Consider the following 19,299-nt stretch of genomic DNA (forward strand, 5'->3'; position numbering starts at 1 on the left):
GTTAACGGCAACAGACAGCGTAATAAAGAATAATGGAAAATGAGTGCTGTATATAATGGAAGGTATTTTGCTTCTAGTTTTTAAACTTTCCCTACAATTTTTTTATTGCTTTGATTGATATTGCAAATATTGTGTTATGTATTTCTGTTATGAGGCACAGTTATTTAAGTAGAGTTGCAAAATCTCCAAATATAGATAGGCCTAAATCTTTGAATTACACTATAACAGTATAAAGTGCATGAGTAGTTGTACTTTACTAAGACAATTTCCGCAGTGGACTAAATTAAGAAGCATTTCGTTAAATTTACAGGACATTTAAAACTCATTTCTCTATACACAGAAAAAAAAAAAAACTGATCAGTGGCGAAGCTCTTTAGAGGCCAAAGTAACAATGTAGCACTTGGTTTCACTCCAATCCTTCCATATATTAAGTTCACTGTTGGCAGTCATTCCAGAATCGTAAGTTCAGTGCGAGACCTGTGGCAGAAGCCTCTGCTATTACGGCTACGACCTTGACTCGCAAGCTTGAGGGGGAACCAGGATCCAGGTATCGATTCTCTACAACTTAGTGCTAGCCTCTTGCTCTCCGTCACAATAAAACGCCGCGCTCTATTGGTGTTCTGTGAATGCGCTTCGTTGTTGAGTGTTACTTTAATAAAAAAAATTGTGTATATGTTACTATTAATTTTGTGTAAAATGGCTCATACTGAAAAAACATTTTTTGAGGTCATTATTTGTAGAATTAAAAAAGAAACGGTTTTCAATTTGGATGTATGAAACAAAATGTGTTTACAAAGATAGGAGATCGATACCAAATGTATATAATAAAATAGCGGATGGGGGAAGAAAAAATATAAATGTTCAATTTTCATGGTTTAAGAAATATCCTTGGTGCCCTGAGACAAATAAATTATATTGTTATACCTGTATTCTTTTTGGAGGTCAAAATGAGTGGTCATCACCGTTCTATGCTGTCTCTGTCACAAAAAAAATTTTATAGAAAAACAGAGAAATATTTTCTATATAAAAAGATATAAGGTAAGCAGATTTTTTCAGCTTATCCAGTATTTACACTTTAGCTTCATCACTGTCTAATATAACCTTGTTAATTACGATGGTATTATGAAGACTGGTACACAAGCTAAAAGACAACTGAAAAAAACCGTTACGCTAAAAATGTTTTTAATACCATACCCTTTAAAACCAAAGCTTTGGCCCATATTCGCCAATGTAAGAGGCAGTTTATCTTCACCATCAGATTAGTTGTGATTTACATGTCTTAATCCTTGAAAACATATCATACTAGTAGCTAATCATTCTTTTATCATCTTAACATCGTAAATAATTGTACCTATATAGCCTAAGTCTATATGTTTTCGTTGCAGTGTTCATGGATTAGAATAAGTATGTTCAAACATGCTCTTTCTTTTATTTTCAGTTCTCATTGAAGTAATTAAATCAGAAGCTGGCATTGACCCATTGGACCCAGAAAATGACACAAATGGAGAAGGAAAACTGTTTTCATCAGTACTGGTACGTAATATTTTGATGTGTTACATTTACATGATTTAATAATGGTAATGAGAGACAGTAATAAGTTAATTACCAGTGGACTCAAATTTGTAGCAGTGTATAATTTACTCTTTTGTATTACTTGATATAATATAGGACTGGAATTCTTGGAAAGTGGATTTTAATGAGATGAAAGTGGAAAGTCCCGATGTGAGCTATGATAACATATTGGACATTAAATGTGAAGAAAATGCATATGAAAGTTCATATCCTGAGGTGAAATATGAACCTGAGGTGAGTTGTGTTCTTGAAAAAAGTTTCAAAATGTTTACTTCTTACATTTATGAAACAGACGCAGCATTAGCGAAATGGCTAGTACGTCAGCTTTCCACGCTGGTAACATGGTTCGAATCCTGGTGGGAATTTGTAGTGGACAAATACTGTGTTTGGTGGTAGTTTTTCTCTGGTACTTATGTTTCCCACCATTGCTCCATTAATCATAATCATGCAGTGCTATGTAATTCGCCTCTCATGGTACCCTGAGGGCAATGCTTACAGCAGTGGCGTATACTGGTTAAAGGGTTTGGGCTACCGCCGACCCTATTATTACACAAAATATATCTAACAATTACTTTAATTTTAATTATTATGGTAAAACTAATAATACAAAATTATTACATTATGTTATATTATAAACTTTTTCTTTTGTAATTTCCTTGGGCTACCGCCGGTAGCCCCGTTAGCCCGCAAAATACGCCCCTGGCTTACAGTGTCAAAAATAACTACACCTTTGGCACGTCACTTATGGATGAGGGCGCTTGGAATAAATGGCACAAAGTCAAGTACCCACCTTTGGATTAAAAAAAAAAGTACTGTTCGTAGTTAAGTTTATTTATATCCACTTTAACAACTAGGTCATATTGCGTGTGAATCTTTGGTTGTACCAGTAGACCATGGACTGTGGTTGCATAGGCGGAGAGAAAACCGGTTCCTTGGGGAGGCAAAGCTAAACCATAGAATCCCAATATAACGAGGTTACGGGGCATATCATTTACTTCCTCTCCCGTTATAGCTTGACCGTGGTACAGTGTATCAGAATATGATCATTTAATAAAGGTATTTTTGGGGTGCATGTTTTTTACAGTGTTACATCCATAAGTTATCCACAATGTTTCAGACTGAGTTGTATAGGGCTTCAACTGTAGGTCTACAGCAAATTATAATAGGGTATAACCATAGGCAGAGTTAGGAGAGAGTATGTGGGAGTAGGGCCCCCCCCCCCCTCAAATTTCTATGAACTATTTTTTTTCTATTAATATTACAAAATATTGAATTCAAAAGACTTTTCTTGCTTTTGTTTATGAATGGGATATTATTTGTAAATGCTACCATGTACCATCTTCCTGGAAAATGGCTGTTTACACAAAAAATCTTAGCACCACAGTCTACTATATACAGTCGCAAAGCTCAATATGTAGTAAAAATGCCACCAATAGGATCACTACTATCGCCTCATCATCGCAGAGTCTCTCCTAGCAGCCGACAAAATATGTTACACTTTCGTTGTCGTGTTCTTTTGGAAAAATTAACACCTTCCTTCCATTATTGAAATATTTTAATGAAGTATATTAAATTCCACCATAAACTCGAAGATACCTGCAAGAAATAAGTTAATATAATTTTTGTTTGTGCAAAACGAACTGAAATTTACTACAGTAGCTTCACTCATTCAAGATTATAGCGATAATTAACTATGAAACCAATAAATATTAATTTGCATTTCTCTTTACAACAATAATAATGGAAATATGAATTAATGGAGTAACTTACGTGTACTGGTACTTGTAGTGTAGGCTTGCGTAGTGGGATGAGGTTAAGCAATAATAATCACACCAGAATTGGAAATAAAACGTGATCAATAAATTTTATTGTAACAGACTTTTTCTACGTCTCTAGTAAAGCAACAAATAAAAATAACAACAAAATTAACAGCTATAATTAAAAACATATTCTTTGAAGAAAAAAGAAGGCCTAAGCAATAATAATCCCATCAGAATTGAAAATAAAATGTGATCAATAAATTTCGTTAAAACAAACTTAATTTTTCTACGTCTTTAGTAAAATAACACATAAAAATAATAACAAAATTAATGGCTACAATTAAAAATATATCCTCGGAAAAAAAAAGTAGACCTAACCTTTATTTCTCTGGAAATTTAGCAGCCTAAGTGACAGAACTTTAACCGGTATCTAATGTCCTTTCAGTTAGACTGAAACATTTCATTGTGAAATTTAAGGATATAATGTATTCTAACAGTCACAAAGAACTTCAAATTAACAGTTTTGTTTCTGCACAGCATTCTTGTGGAAACCCAGGAACCTTTCTGAATCTTTCGGAAATCGGAAAAAGGATAACTTTGGCCTCTTTCTCTTACTGTTGCTACAATTTATAGCACTACAAACGCCTCCTCCTTGTCCCATATTATTATTCCAATTATTATATTTTAGCCATTAACATTTTCATTACAACCAATAGCGAACATTTCACAAGCATCAATGTGAAACACACAACGAGCTAGTACTCGATAGAAATACGACACAGTCCAAAGTCGACCATGGACAGTCTATTGTTTCTTGTTGCTAACCGCTTGGAGCACTTTATCACGAGATTTGCAAAAAAACACCTCAAGCTTCGCGACTATATATAGTAGACTGTGTTAGCACTCGGTTGTTTTATGAAAACTACTGAAAATTTCCACTCCTTTAACATGGGACTATGGTGTTTTTTGTTTTTTTTTTCACTAATACCTAATTCAGTAGATGGCCGCTGCAGACTTCTAACACAGGAGTACAGGCTGTTACAAAAGAAACATTACAGTCTTCCATTCCTCAAACGAGGTGTAGAAATTCTTATACATTCAGAAATTTAAAATAAATATTATAGTCTAGACACATGATCTGAAGACATTAATTCGTCACTTTAAGCACAGAAACTTAATCATAAACAAAAGCAAGAAAAGTCTTTTTCATTCAATATTTTCTAATGTTAATAAAAAAAAAGAGTTGAGACAAGTTTGGGGATGCAGTGCCCCCCATCTTCCCCCCCCCCCATAACTCCGCCTATGTATGGTTGTGATTCTGTTTCTACTGCCATAATATGTTACATATGGCTTGTATTCATTATAATTGATTTCTGTTTTTAGTGATTTTGACAATGGTGATTAAGGCGGTGATGAGCCATGGCATGTAAATTTTCAATCCCTCATTTGTCTTTGTAACTGAGGGAGAAACCTCAAATTGGCCGGCCACAGGGTTTGAGCCCAGGAACTCCTGATTGTGAGTCTGGTGCATTACCACTGAGCCACCTCAGTTGGTTTCAAAAATACGTATAGGGCCTATGAAAAAGGAAGCCAAATATTTTCAGATAATTTCATATAGTCTTACTTCTTATCAATGATTGGAGGAAGAAGACTGCCATTCTTAAAAAAGCAATCATAACAGCAAAAAAGAAATGTTTCAATAAATTTATTGAAAATATTAATTACAGAACCGATAGCGCTAAAACATATAACTTTCTGAAGAATATTTCCAATACACAGGAAAATACTAGCCAACCTATTATTCATAATAACAAAACACTAACAGATAGTAGAGATATATTAAACGCATTTAATAAACACTACTCAAACTCTCACAGATTACATCCCAATACCAAAAAAAGTGACAAATTTATAAAAATAATAAAAACAATATTACTAGTGCAAAACTTGAAATATTTCATCAAAATTTTACTTCCAAAGAATTAACTCTAGCTTTACAAAATTTAAAAACCAAGAAATCTCCTGGCCCCGATAACATTCATTCCGAATTTTTTAAACATCTGGGGGGAAAAGCCAAGTCTGTACTTTTATCCATTTTCAATTTATCATGGAACACCTCAGTTCCTGCAGCTTGGAAAAAAAGCAATCATTGTACCAATTCACAAAAAAGGGAAACCTGCTCATGATATTAATAGTTATCGACCAATAGCACTATTAAGCATGATAGCAAAAACCATGGAGTCCATGATCTCCAACAGATTAACTTGGTATTTAGAATCCCAAAATCTTTTATCACCAAGACAAGCCGGCTTTCGACAACTACACTCTACCAATGAACAAGTCATATGCCTCGGCCAAGAAATAAAAGACAGTTTTAACAAGAAAGAAGATACCTTGGCAATATTTATTGACTTTCAGCTACCATATGACTCTGTTTGGAGAAATAAATTATTACTAAAACTCCAGAAATTAGGTATCTCCAGCAATATGTTCAGATGGATATCAGAATTCCTTAGTCAACGATTCATTGCCACTAAATTCAATAACTCACTTTCTAGTTACAGACAAACATATCGAGGTCTACCTCAGGGCGCTGTCCTCAGTACAACTTTATTCAATATTTATATAAATGACTTACCCTCCCTATTAGAGGAATCAAACATGAAAACAGCACTATTTGCAGATGATATAGTTTTGTGGACTTCCAGATCTTACAGATATAGAGACAAAATTCAAAATTCTGCTCTTAAAGCTCTAAATCAACTACATGAATGGAATACATCAAATTTGATGACACTCAATTTAAGCAAAATTAACTACCAAATATTTTCACTTGGTAAAAAAGAAAGAGAATTCAATATCCAATACAATGGCCAACACCTTCCTAGGACTTATGAATCCAAATACCTTGGAGTTATTTTCGATAGTAAGTTAACATGGAGCAACCATTTGAAATACATTTCTGAAAAAGCTCGTAAAAGATTCTCCCTTCTAAAAAGACTAGCAGGAAAGAAATGGGGATGCTCTAGGAATACTTTGAACACTACATACAAAATGTTTATACAGCCAGTGCTGACATACTGCGGAGAAATTTTAATTACTTCACCTTTCATAAACGAAATAAAATATGTTCAAAACCAAGCTCTCAGACTCATTACTGGTGGAATCAAAACAACTCCAATAGATTCTATGAGATTCCTCACTAATATTAACAGCATCAAAATGACAATAGAAGAAAAAGCACTGATTCAATATGAAAAACTTATTAGATTACCAGGAAAAAATTGGCATTCATGCAGTCCTCTCTGTAGATTGAAAACTCAAAAAAGTTTCATATCCATTGTTCAAGAATTAAAACAGAAAATCAATATCCCGAATTAAAAGAAAACCTACAAATTAAACCAAACCTTTAACTCTATTAAATATGGAATATAATCTAAATTTAACAGAAGAAATACTGAAATCAGAAGTAAACACTGAAATACTAAAACAATTGTCTTTAGAGACAATTAATATTAGGTACCCTCCACAAAACTGGCTTCATTTATACACTGACGGATCCTTGATCTCCAGAGAACAAGGTGCCGGTGCAGGTGTTACGTGCTGTCTCTTCTCACTTTATAGATCTCTTGGGTATGGAACAACAAGTTTTGATGGAGAAATCATTGCAATAAGTGAAAGTCTCAGGAATCTTCTATGCCACATCAGTAAATTTAAAAATGCAGTTATATTGTCAGACTCCAAAGCAGCTATTCTATCAATAGTCTCTAAACACACACCTTCATCTCAAATAGCAGAAATAACTAAAATGCTCTCGCAATTAATAACAGTCAATAAAAGAATTGTATTCCAATGGATACCATCCCTTTGTGGAATCCTGGGAAACGAGAATGCGGATGCTTTAGTAAAGAAGGGCAGCACTGCTACTTACAGACCTGTTACTAAATTACGTATTACTCTGTGAAAAGGTTTATTAAATCTGCATACTTTGACTTCAACAAACAAAATTTGATAACACAATCCCATGGGAAAAAATGGAACTTTCTGCATCAAAATCCACAGTTAATTCCCGATTTACCACGAAAATCGTCTGTAGCTGCATTTAGATTGGCAACAGGCCATGATTGTTTGGCCAAACACCTGCATAGAATTGGAATATATCAGTCCCCTAACTGTCCATTGTGCAACTCAAACCAAGAAATGGATTCGGAACACCTCAAAATCTGTGCTTCAGTGGCTGGTCATGATAATATCTTTGAAAAATATTGGAGTGCAAGAGGTCAAATGACTTTATTGTCAAACGCCTGGCATTAGAAAACAACAACAACTTCTTATCAATACTTTGTGTGTCTGTTTTGTCTCCTTTGTTTACTTCAAATTATATTACTTACCTCGATGAAACTTGCGATATAGAAGGCACCAACATCATGAAGTGAGAAAATATTATTTGGTTCACAAAAGGACTCTAACATTTTAATATTCTCAATTTCCTCTTTGTTTCTGTATTTGGTTAAGTTAGCCCGAATATATGATAATATTTTACTACTTTCAAAAGCAAAGTCATAGTTCAGTGTGACCATTATAATCAGTGGGAAGTGGGAAAAAAACCAGAGGCGGTATGCTACCCCAAGATTTTCCCCTGGCATACCCCCTTTTTAACGATATACACATACATGATGTATACAATAAATTGTTTCGTGCAGTAAGTAACGCGAATTTTTTAAGCTTACGCAACATATTAAATTTCTTAATAAAATAATTCAAGTTACTTTAGTTATTTACTAGATTATTTTGCAATGTCCATTTAGACTTATCATTTAAAATAATGTTAAAGCTTCAAAGTGCCTTCTTAATTATAAATAAAAAGTGCAACAACAACAAAAATGACACAGTCACTAAATTGGCAACAATGGCCATCACAAGCTACAGACCACAGCCTTTTATACTTGTAAGCATTCCAGGTGTTGACTTAACAAATAAACGTGTCTAAATACATGTTGAATACAGTTCTTGAAGGCTGTGGTTTAGATTTACGAAGCAAACAGGTAGTACTCTTTGTTGTGAAGAAATGTATAAACAAACTTTATGGATCACATTTTTTTTTTTTCGTTATGTCATTTTTCACTAATGGATATCTTATGCCATAGAAACCAGTGGCGGTATTCCATACCAGTGCATACCGTCTCACTTCCCTCACAGATTACAATTTCCTTGCTGCTAAGCAGCACTTACTTTTGCAGCTGTTATCACTTGCTCCTGTGCATCTCCTGCTGTACAAACTGTGTGAGATCAAGCCTTGATATACACAAGATGATTGGACACTGAAAATTTTATTCGTGTCAACTTTCTTAGTCGTCCTAGAGTGTTTAAACTTGTTACGAAATTTAGAGAGACTGGAAGTGTAGCCTACAAGACTAAAAGCATAGGCTAGGAGGACAGTTTATGTGACATTTCAATATTAGTTGTTCTGGTATTTATTGTATGTTCATGGTAGTTTTATTCTTTACAAAAAGTTGTACAATCTGGATGGAGTGAAGGAGGATCCACCACTGGAACTGACTACAGAGAGTGATCATCTTTCTAACTGGTGAGTGCACTTTTGTTTTCAGTCCCTCCTTTTACTCCTTCAATGATAATATAAGACATAAACTACATTATGTAGCGCTGTTTGTTCCATACTAGAATAGAAGTTCTACATTCATATCCATAAGTTATTAAAATATGGTACTGATATAAATACCACAATAACAGCTAGGCCAGTTAGATATTTTTCTTCGAGTCAATATGCTACTGCTCGATTGAGAAGTGGGTGTATGATTGAATTGTGAATGCCAAGTCATTTTGCGTGGATTGCTCTTATATTTTCTGAATTCACATCTTTTTCTGTTAAATATACTATTTTCTATCACTGAAAATTCATCTTGAGATTATGTTTTAGATAACGGTTCTTCTCACTATATAATAATGCAGTAACTATGGCAAACTATTGAAAGTTGTTTCATAACAAATTAATAACAGTTGCATATTCGTTACATGTAATAGAGGCAAATGGTAAGCTAGGTTTAATCAGTCAGTGAATGAATGAAATAATCTTTATTAAGTTGAGAACCTCAAGTTAGAGGCCATGGACTTCCAACAAAATATAATACATAATAGTACAATAAAACAATAATTGCAAATACATCAAAGATTATATTGATAGTGGATACTAAAAATTCATCAGTGCTATAAAAAGGATTATAATTGACCAGCTGTGAAGGACAGCTTCGAATCTTTGAAAGGTTTTGTGGTTGGCTGCCTGGGGTAAATTATTATATAACTCAGTAGCTATAGAATATTTCCCGTGCTGTGGCGTCGTGGTCCTCCCTAGGACTCGCGTTACAGAATGCGCGCTGATTCGAATCCTTATTTGGGAAGAAATTTTCTGATGTAATTTCGGCCAGTGTATGGGACCAATGCCCACCCAGCATAGTGATGCACTTCGGGAGCTGCGATAGGTAGTGAAAATCCAGTTTCGAAAACCAGCTATAACGGCTATGGGGATCATTGTGCTAATCACACTATACCTCCATTCTGGTTGGATGATCGTCCATCTCTGCTTCGGCATGTTGACATGAGGCCAGCAGCCAGCTGGTCGGTCTTGGCCCTTCATGGGCTATAGTGCCACAGATTTACTTTTTATTTTTAACTGTAAAATATAACACTCTCTTAGTTTTGATAATCTCACTCTAGGTGGTATAAGTAATAAAATTCTATCTTGTTGAATAGTATTGTCTCATAGAATTATTACTCTATCAATTAAAATTTTTTGTTTCAGATAGGAATGGTATAAAAACATGTATACACAACTTCTTTTTGTGGTCAAAATATATTACGTTTTCTGTTAGTTATTTTCTATCAAGAAGTCATTTTCTGCTTGGAATTGTATTCCTCCGATATTTAAATATGCATAAAACAGTAGCAGTAATGACTTGGCTTGGTATGTTAGTTTATTGATAAATTCTTATTATTTTCTTGGCAATTAGAATTTTTTTAATGGCAGTAATTGACAACATTTCATAATAATAATAATAATAATAATAATAATAATAATAAAAGGGAATAATCATCAAATAAGTTAATATTAAGTGCAGTACATAAATATCTGACAATACAAGCGCAGATAGTATATTTACGAAATTATATGAAGTTCATAATGACAGATAAAAGCATCCACAATTGCTTATAGATCGGCAATATTTTTACCACTTCTCCAACAGGGCATTATCTAGCAAGATAATACTTGCTCATACTTAGTACAACTCATAGAGGAGTGTTTCCACCTCATTAGGAATATTCATGTAATATGAGCACAGTGAAGAATTTTATTCCAGATATGACAGAAAATAAAAGCAATAAAATGTGAGTGCCCTTCTTCAGTCCTTATCTCTGCTTTGGTAAACACGTTAGAAACAATGATATAATTTAGGCTGGTGGTGGCAGTAGTGACAGTAATAATGAATACGATGTTTATGAAATTTTGGTTGAAAATGACATGTAATTTAGGCTAGTAAAAGGAAAACTTCACATTTTCTTAGTTGTTTTATTCTTTTCTCGGAAGAATGAATCATTTTCTTTCTCTTTTAAGTTCTGATATCTGCAGCATTAAGGAACTACCTGCTTTCCTCATTAATATTTTAATTGAAGTGTTGTGGTACGTTTGAATGTCAAAGTGATAAAAAAGTATGAGTTATAATTTTTAGTAGGAAGAACGATTCTATGTGAATAATAGAATTACCATCACATGGGTGTCATATTTGAATATTTTAGATGTTGTAGAATGAATTTTATGGTATAAATCTCCTGTTTTGTGACAATATATGTATTACTGATTTACAGTACTTTAAATTCGAGTAGCCAGGATTACATGAGAGATCTTGAAGGTGGCACATGCAAGAATTCAATAGAATGCAGCAATGTAGGTATATACTTACAAACTGAACAAACGCAAGATGACAGTGTCCTTGCAGATAATTCTTTAGTGTGTGAAATTTGTAATAAAAGTTTTACACGAGCTACATCCCTAGAAATGCATCGACACACTCACTCATTAGTGAAACCTTACAAATGCAGTTTTTGTGATAAGTGCTTTGCATTACCTTATCTCCGTCGCAAACACCAATCCACTCACATAGAAGACAAGCCTTTCAAATGCAACTTATGTCATAAGAGTTACGCACAGTGGCACCAACTTCATTATCACTCATCAATTCATACAGAGGAAAAGTGTTCAAAGTGCAGCACCTGTGGTAAGTGTTTTTCGCAACGTTATCTCCTTCGTAAACACCAATTAACGCACTCAAATGAAAAGCCTTTTAGATGCGCCATTTGCGATAAGAGTTTCACACGACAGTATACTCTCCAGCAGCACGCATTAGTTCATACAGGTGAAAAGCGTTTCAAATGCAATGTTTGTGAGAAGACCTTTACACGACAGGATCATGTTCAAAGACATGCATCGACACACTCCGATGAGAAGGCTTTCAAGTGCAGCATTTGCATGAAGGAATTTAAACGTCCGGATAATGTCAAAAAACATATGCTCACACATTCGTGAAGTGATGTGAATGGGAGAAGATAATGCAGTTTAACTTTTTTACAGCATCATTGTCAAAGGGACTAAAGAAATGCAACTGTAATAAAAAGTGTTGTTATAAGAATAAAGAAATAAATTAAATTCAAAGAAGAAATACATTCATAATGTTACGTATTTTGTACACCACTATGATTTAATTTGTAATTTTTAAACACAGAATAAATACGGGAAATGCCTGTTATTATTCGGTTGAGAAGCTTTTATCATCCAGTCTGCTGTCAAAAAATATGAAAGTTAGAATTTATAAAACAGTTACATTACCGGTTGTTCTTCATGATTGTGGAACTTGGACTCTCACTTTGAGAGGGGAACATAGGTTAAGAGTGTTTGAGAATAAGGTGCTTAGGAAAATATTTGGGGCTAAGAGGGATGAAGTTACAGGAGAATGGAGAAAGTTACACAACACAGAACTGCACGCATTGTATAATTCACCTGACATAATTAGGAACATTAAATCCGGACGTTTGAGATGGGCAGGGCATGTAGTACGTATGGGCGAATACAGAAATGTACATAGTGTGTTAGTTGGGAGGCCGGAGGGAAAAAGACCTTTGGGGAGATCGAGACGTAGATGGGAAGATAATATTAAAATGGATTTGAGGGAGGAGGGTTATGATGATAGAGACTGGATTAATCTTGTTCAGGATAGGGATCAATGGCGGGCTTATGTGAGGGCAGCAATGAACCTCCGGGTTCCTTAAAAGCCAGTAAGTAAGTATATACGTCTATAGTATAACAACTTTTTTTCATACTTTACACCGTTCGTGTGTTTTATTATTTTGGAAAATAAAAATACTGTACTAGATTGTAGGAAATAGTGAAATACAGAGAAAATTTTATAATGTTCCTGGTAATTAAAACACATACGTACTTAGATTTAAGAATATACAGGTTGAAGAAATCTGTAATTTTATTCTGTTTCAGTTTTGAAAAATGCTGCATTTGTAAATAATTATTAATTCTTCCTTGGCCAAAACAAATTGACGGCTTACATCATCTGTCACTTAAAACTTTCCTTTTCTTTGCTCCTTGCTTCATTGTACTATATGTAACACCTGTTTTCAAATTGAATGCCTGGAGTTGCAATCTGAACCGAATGTCTAAACTACAGTACTGTACACAACTGTGACTGTGAAGGCTGGTTCACAGTAAACCAAAACGGAAATATTGTTAAAATAAATGTATTTAAATGTGAACATTCACAATTAACGAGAAGCCCGGGAATGGGAACGTGAAAGTTAATTATGAACGCTCACATTTAAATACATTTATTTTAATATTTCCATTCTCGTTCTCGTTTCCGTTCCCGGTTTATTGTGGACCAGGCTTTACTATTAGTAAAGGGTTACTGGCAAGACAGAAGAAAGGGTTTGGTCTACCCTGCACTCCAACGTCTTTTCTTTGAATTCCAGTTTGTGGCTCATAAAATGCTTTTGTCACAGTCACTGAAAACATTTTTGTCACTAATTCCTCTCAGCCAGAGGGTCTCTGTTTAATGTACGTAGCACACGAATTTTTTAAGAATTTACACAGATGCTAAATGTCACTATAAACGAATTGCTTATAAAAAATATATTATTATAAAAGGATAAAGAATGTACTTCTTGACTGTTGCACTGATTGTGGTCATTATAATCAGATTTAACTATACTTTTGGGTTTTCTTTTATATAAATACTCTCACTCACTAAAAACCACTTATCACACGCAAAACTGTGCATCTATTATCAGCACATCTCACTTGACAATATGTCAGAGTAGGAACAATTATTGTTTGTATACATCTGAAGTGTGATTAGTAAAATCTGTTACTAGTCAGCAGTGTGTGTAATGGAGGGGAAAAGGAACTGGCACGCGACCCCATTATCTCCTGGCTTAGTTGCCTCATGAGTAGTGATAGATATATATATATATTGTATATTATCTAACCCATGAACAACTGTTTTAATTGACCTTACATGCGTGAGTTAAACGTACAATACAGTTTAAATGAACTGTAATGAAAAATGTTGTCAGTTGGGATTAATATTGGAATGTCGCATTATATGAAGAGAAAATACTTTGTATTGCCTACATTCATTTACTATTGCGTTACCACGTTAAGGTACAAATGTATTTACATCCTTGGTTTCTAATAGTCATACATATCGTATACGGAAAATAATTGACTGCCGACGCCAATTTCACACCGAAAATATGGTTGGAAAGTAGCTGTAAAAGTGGTTGCCGGAGGAGAGGTGAAGACTGTTGGAATCGCTCGAGCGATGTGGATGGGATAGGCGGCAGCGGCAGGGAGGGGACAGCACATCTCATTTCCGTGCGTTTCCTTACAAAGAAAAGTGAGTTTCTGTAAGATCGAATCAGTATTAGATTAAGTTAGTTTACGCATTCTGTATGCCTTAGAAGATAGGTCACTTCATATACGAATTGTGAGAGTGAGTAGAACTCCATGAATCCACGGCATTTTTCCTTCTCTGCGTATTCTTACTATCACTGCAATTTGATCGTTAAGTATTTAAAATCAACAAAAAGAATAAATCGGAATACCTACAGCAAAATTTTAGACAGTTTATGAATGATTGCTAGGTTTTCTGTGGAAAATAATGAAATGTGGGTTTCCTGCCAACGTGACTCTGACCTGACGTCTTGTGTTGTTTCAGAGCCTTCTTTAGTTACAAACCGGGGCATGGGTAGGTTTGGCAACGCAGAGTGGAGGCGGGAGATTTTAGAGTGATATTGTGTTTGCTCATTGCTTTCGTTATACGTAACGCGTATTTTTTCAATATTATTCATGCACAAAGGTAAGATCAAGATTCAGATTAGTTACGTAAATTATTACGGGTTCGAAAATAGTGTTTTATTGCAATCAATTAGCTATACTTCAGAATACGGCTTAAGTAGGCTACTTACATACAAAGGCTGCCACTTAAAATAATTACAAAAAAACATGTTTTTATTGATAGTACGAAGGTAAATAAATAAATTAATAAAAAGGATATTCCTTGCACCGAAAATAATAAAATCAATAATGCAATAAAGACGTAAGTTCCTACGCAGTATTCTTAAGTTCCATTCAGTTAACAAATTTGTGGCTAGCAAATTGACAATATTTAGCGACTTCATGGTGTTTCATCTGTGAAAGGTTTAGGATATATTTTAATATTATCTTCTGCGATTATCTATCGTGTTTTTCTACAAATATTTCAGATGCCTAGAAAGTGCTGTGTGCGTATGTGTCGTAGCAACTACACTTATAATTAAAAAAAAAAAAATAAAAACATGCTTGTTTTTTTATTGATGGTACAAGGGAAAATAAATAAATACTTAAAGAAATGTAACTTGTACCAAAAATAAATAAAATAATGACGTACTTTCGCAATACCCTATTCCAATCAATTAACCATTATGTGGCTAGTAAATTGACAATGTTTTGCCGCTTAATGTTGTTTCACCTCTGACATGAAAGGTGTAGGATATCATATACATTTTAATTTCATGTGATTATGTCGTGCTTTTCTATAAATATTTCAGATGTCCAGGAAGCCAGTTTTAGTTTGAACCTGGCCAGTCACCATAACAATACTGTTATCCTAAATTATTTGTTATAAACTTTTTAAAATATAATTTTAAATAAATATAACTACAGAAAACAAGCTAAGAATGTGAATTATGCAAATAGGCCTAAAATAAAATGTAAACAGAAGAAACTATTGACATTCCTATTATAATAAAAGTATGAGGATGTAAATACAGTTAAGCCAAGTAAAACAATCTATGAAAAAATGAAAACACATCCCTTCAACATAATACGTAACAAAACGCAACATTATCTATTAAGTACATGTATGTATCGATTAGCGTAAACTCAGTGGACTTTAAATCCTGTAAATACCAAGTGGGTGAATGTAGAGTATCCAACGCCCACTGAACAAATATTTCACTTTTATCACTGCCAATGTTGCGCTATAATCGTATATGCAAGGTAGGTTATAACAAAAACCTAAACTAACCAAACCTAACCTGTCAAAGAAGCAACAAGTTATACTAAATATGTGTAAAATTGGCCTATGTCTCTATAGTGGGCGGGACATAAGTAACATTGACCAAACAAACAAAGTGATTATATGCATGTACAAATTATAGATAGTTCTGACGTATAGCAGGCATTCCGAATCTTCAACAAAACTGCAACATTTATGGGATCACAAAACAGCTGTTTACAATGACTTTGAAAACCAACGGCGTAACTTTATTGATATAGCAGGCGAGACCCAACAATTTGACTAGAATTCTGATACACACAAATAAGAATATAAAAATGTGGTTATACAATATTTAATAGAATAGTCAATTACTTTGTCATCCATAACCGTAAAAATTCCCAAAGACTGCAACCATTTTATTTTCATTTATTGTCTTGTTTTTTTTTTATCACCAACACGCATTTAGTTTATAATACATCAACAATTAACGTTTGGTACGACCGCAAACATAATTCCATCGACACACACTTATATTGTAACATTAATTTACATTGGAAATCGGCATTAGCACAAACACGTGTACTGTATGGTCAGCCTCCGGGTGACAGATAATTACAGGGTTACAGTGTTGCCGACGTATGGCCCCTACTATTATAACGTCTTTGGGCCCCGGCTTGTAACTAAAGAAGGCTCTGGTTGTTTGCATATGTATGTAGGTCTACTAATTGTGTTACTCTGGATATCTGACGTGAAGCAACCTAGCGCTGGTATGAAAATAGCCTATTACTGTGACAAATATATAGAGCTCTCTATGAACAAAGTAGCGCATTTATTTTCCAGGTCGTATGCCAGCATTGTGGCTCTCTGATAGTGATGGGCGAAGCTGTTCTTTTCCCGGAACAGTTCCGACGGTTCCGGTTCCGAAAAAATACTATGTTCCAAATAACAGTTCCGAAATAACAGTCACCAGTGGTGATGAGTCGGAGTCGTTGAGTCGTTCAAACGAACGGTACAGTACCCTCCCTCTTCACCATAGACAAATAACACCATGCAGCTCACACTGGAGCACTCATAGGCATGACATAGTACACATTCTTATCTATAGATGGCACTGCAATGCACATTCGAATCGATTTTGGAAAATTGCTGTGCATGCGGACAGAACTCAAAAGCTTAATGTTAGTAATTACACAGCTGTTGACTACAAGGACAGAATACAACACTTTGTTTTCGTACATAAAGTTATAAAGATATGGTAGCCAACTAAAAAAAAAAAAAACAAATCATTAATTTTTATTTTTACTTTTCTTAATACACAGTTATAATAATAATAATAATAATAATAAATATTACAATTTCATAAATAAAAAAGATATATATTGGCAGTACTGAAACCTGGAAACCCCGCAGTGGGTTAGTAAAATGTTGGAATCGCATCTTTACCAAAGTGTAATTTAAACTTCGCATTAAACATCGCTCTCCAAATCAGTACTTATATGGGTAGTTTCCAACAAATAATGCTACAACATTTTTGTCGTTCTTTGATAACAGAGAAGATAGCACAAAAACTTGTGCTTGTCAGACTTAACCTCAACAAACGACATACAGACATTGTAACTAAACCTCTCATTACCATTTACGACTTTAACCTTTGTATAGAATCAGCTGATCAATGAATTAATAATAGTATGCGTACTTTATGACTTTGTAGAATGTTTATAAAACAGAATTAGTCAACTAATGGTGAAATAAACCATAAAGCGGGAATGAATATTACAGATTATTAAATACTTACTATAACATTACAGATGATTGGCCAGTCTTACAAATGTTGATATTAAAGTTCGCGCCACCGCAAGGATTTCAATTTCCATGCGCCCCCCTCCAACCACGTGAGAGTTTCAAATACCAACTTCATCCAACGAAGTTCCAAGTACAACATAAAGAACAACGAAAACAGTGTAACTGCTGCTGTCATTGGTTCATCGGAACAAGCTCCGACGTTCCGACTGTTATCTCGGAGTCGGAACATACCTTGTGCAACGCGGTACTGCGAGCCCGCAACAGCTGGGCAAGTGAGCAGCTCGGAGTCGGAACACTGTTATTTCGGAACAGGAGGTTCCGACCTACTGTTCATTTTTGCAACAGTTCCGAGGGAGTCGGAACATACCTTGTGCAACGCGGTACTGCGAGCTCGCAACAGCTGGGCAAGTGAGCAGCTCGGAGTCGGAACACTGTTATTTCGGAACAGGAGGTTCCGACCTACTGTTCATTTTTGCAACAGTTCCGAGACCGGAACAGTTCCAAAATAACTGTTGTGTTATTTTTTACCCATCTCTACTCTCTGATCGATTCACATGACCTGTGCTTCCACCTCAATACAGAGGATGGCTGCACAGAGAAGCATAGTGTTTAAAAGATAAAAATGCCACAATGTTGTGTATACGGGTGCTATACAAGCCAGGACAAGGAAACAAATTTTTTTCGAATACCTCGAGCAGAAAGTGATGAGAATAGAATAAATGTTTGGCTGGCAAGAATAAATCGTGTCAATTGGACTCCAACAGAAAGTTCTCGATTATGCGATGTAAGTAGGCCTATATACCATTAATTATTAGCTATTGACTGTTGCTTCAAAATACATTCATTTCTTAAATTGCAAATATTGTAGACTCAGCTATATCCAGTCTTTATAATCTTTGGATATAGGAAGAATAACAGTTGGTATTGTAGGGCCTACATTATATTTTGCTTTGCCAATAGGATGCACACAAATGTAGTGAATTTTGCTTTGTATATATTGAACACTTCAAATACAATTGATGTGAGTATTAATGTAGCCCTAACTGTAAACAAATTTACTTCTAGAAACATTTCACAGAAGACCAGTTCGAGAACAAGTGTGCTGATGGTGTAAGAAAATTGAAATCGAATGCTATACCATCAGTATTTGAACACACTTCTGCAAGAAAGACAACGAAACCACCTCGCCTACGTAGTAAAGTTGGTAAGTATTATGCAGAATAGCTATCTGTGAAGGTTAGACTTAGAGATTTTACAATAAATACAGTAATTTAATAATGTCTCTTCTACTACTCTTTTTTTTATCATTACTTCCTCCTTAACAGTCTGATCAATAACGTGGTAAGGCCATTCATCCACAAGGCATTGCTTCATAGATTCGCCTTAGACACGACATTGCTTGCTTGAAGCTTTTATGCAGCAGCTAATGTTATTAAATGAGTATTCGTACACGAGACTACTGCAGAGTCAAGCTTTCGTCACTACATACAAGCTACATGCAGCCAGACATACTGCAATGTTGCTGCTATGTGGCATGCTTATACATG

General features: G+C 34.7%; 2 protein-coding genes and 1 long non-coding RNA gene across 6 annotated transcripts in view; 2 read left to right on the top strand and 1 right to left on the bottom strand.

The window, feature by feature from the left end:
- Positions 1-12,151, top strand: LOC138693322 (zinc finger protein 501-like). Of its 4 annotated transcripts, none has more exons than XM_069817224.1 (5): positions 1-62; positions 1,439-1,533; positions 1,669-1,806; positions 8,827-8,919; positions 11,211-12,151. In XM_069817224.1, exons 1-4 carry the CDS (start codon positions 56-58, stop codon positions 8,902-8,904), a joined length of 318 nt encoding a protein of 105 aa, XP_069673325.1. In that variant the 5' UTR covers positions 1-55; the 3' UTR covers positions 8,905-8,919; positions 11,211-12,151. The 4 variants fall into 4 exon arrangements, with proteins under 4 accessions (XP_069673325.1, XP_069673316.1, XP_069673333.1 ...); XM_069817215.1 differs by having other exon boundaries at positions 8,846-8,919; XM_069817232.1 differs by lacking the exons at positions 8,827-8,919; positions 11,211-12,151 and adding an exon at positions 8,558-8,820.
- The window catches only part of LOC138693348 (uncharacterized), a 13,657-nt gene continuing 3,768 nt past the window's right edge, over positions 9,411-19,299 (bottom strand). Inside the window, exon 2 of the long non-coding RNA XR_011330292.1 lies at positions 9,411-10,020. This is a non-coding gene — a long non-coding RNA (uncharacterized lncRNA). The remainder of the gene's footprint in view (positions 10,021-19,299) is intronic.
- Positions 15,456-19,299, top strand: part of LOC138693338 (THAP domain-containing protein 1-like) — a 14,436-nt gene continuing 10,592 nt past the window's right edge. Inside the window, exons 1-3 of the mRNA XM_069817253.1 lie at positions 15,456-16,809; positions 18,290-18,536; positions 18,818-18,956. Of these exons, the coding sequence (XP_069673354.1) occupies positions 18,375-18,536; positions 18,818-18,956 (301 nt within the window). The 5' untranslated portion in view covers positions 15,456-16,809; positions 18,290-18,374. The remainder of the gene's footprint in view (positions 16,810-18,289; positions 18,537-18,817; positions 18,957-19,299) is intronic.

This window comes from Periplaneta americana, chromosome 2 (assembly GCF_040183065.1).
Source record: "Periplaneta americana isolate PAMFEO1 chromosome 2, P.americana_PAMFEO1_priV1, whole genome shotgun sequence".
Lineage (NCBI taxonomy): Eukaryota > Metazoa > Arthropoda > Insecta > Blattodea > Blattidae > Periplaneta > Periplaneta americana.

Bases quoted from the DNA above. Each gene is read 5' to 3' on its own strand.
- LOC138693322 (XM_069817215.1), top strand. The intron at 1,534-1,668 runs GTACGTAATATT...GATATAATATAG, and splicing joins AACTGTTTTCATCAGTACTG to GACTGGAATTCTTGGAAAGT. The intron at 1,807-8,845 runs GTGAGTTGTGTT...CTTTACAAAAAG, and splicing joins AGGTGAAATATGAACCTGAG to TTGTACAATCTGGATGGAGT.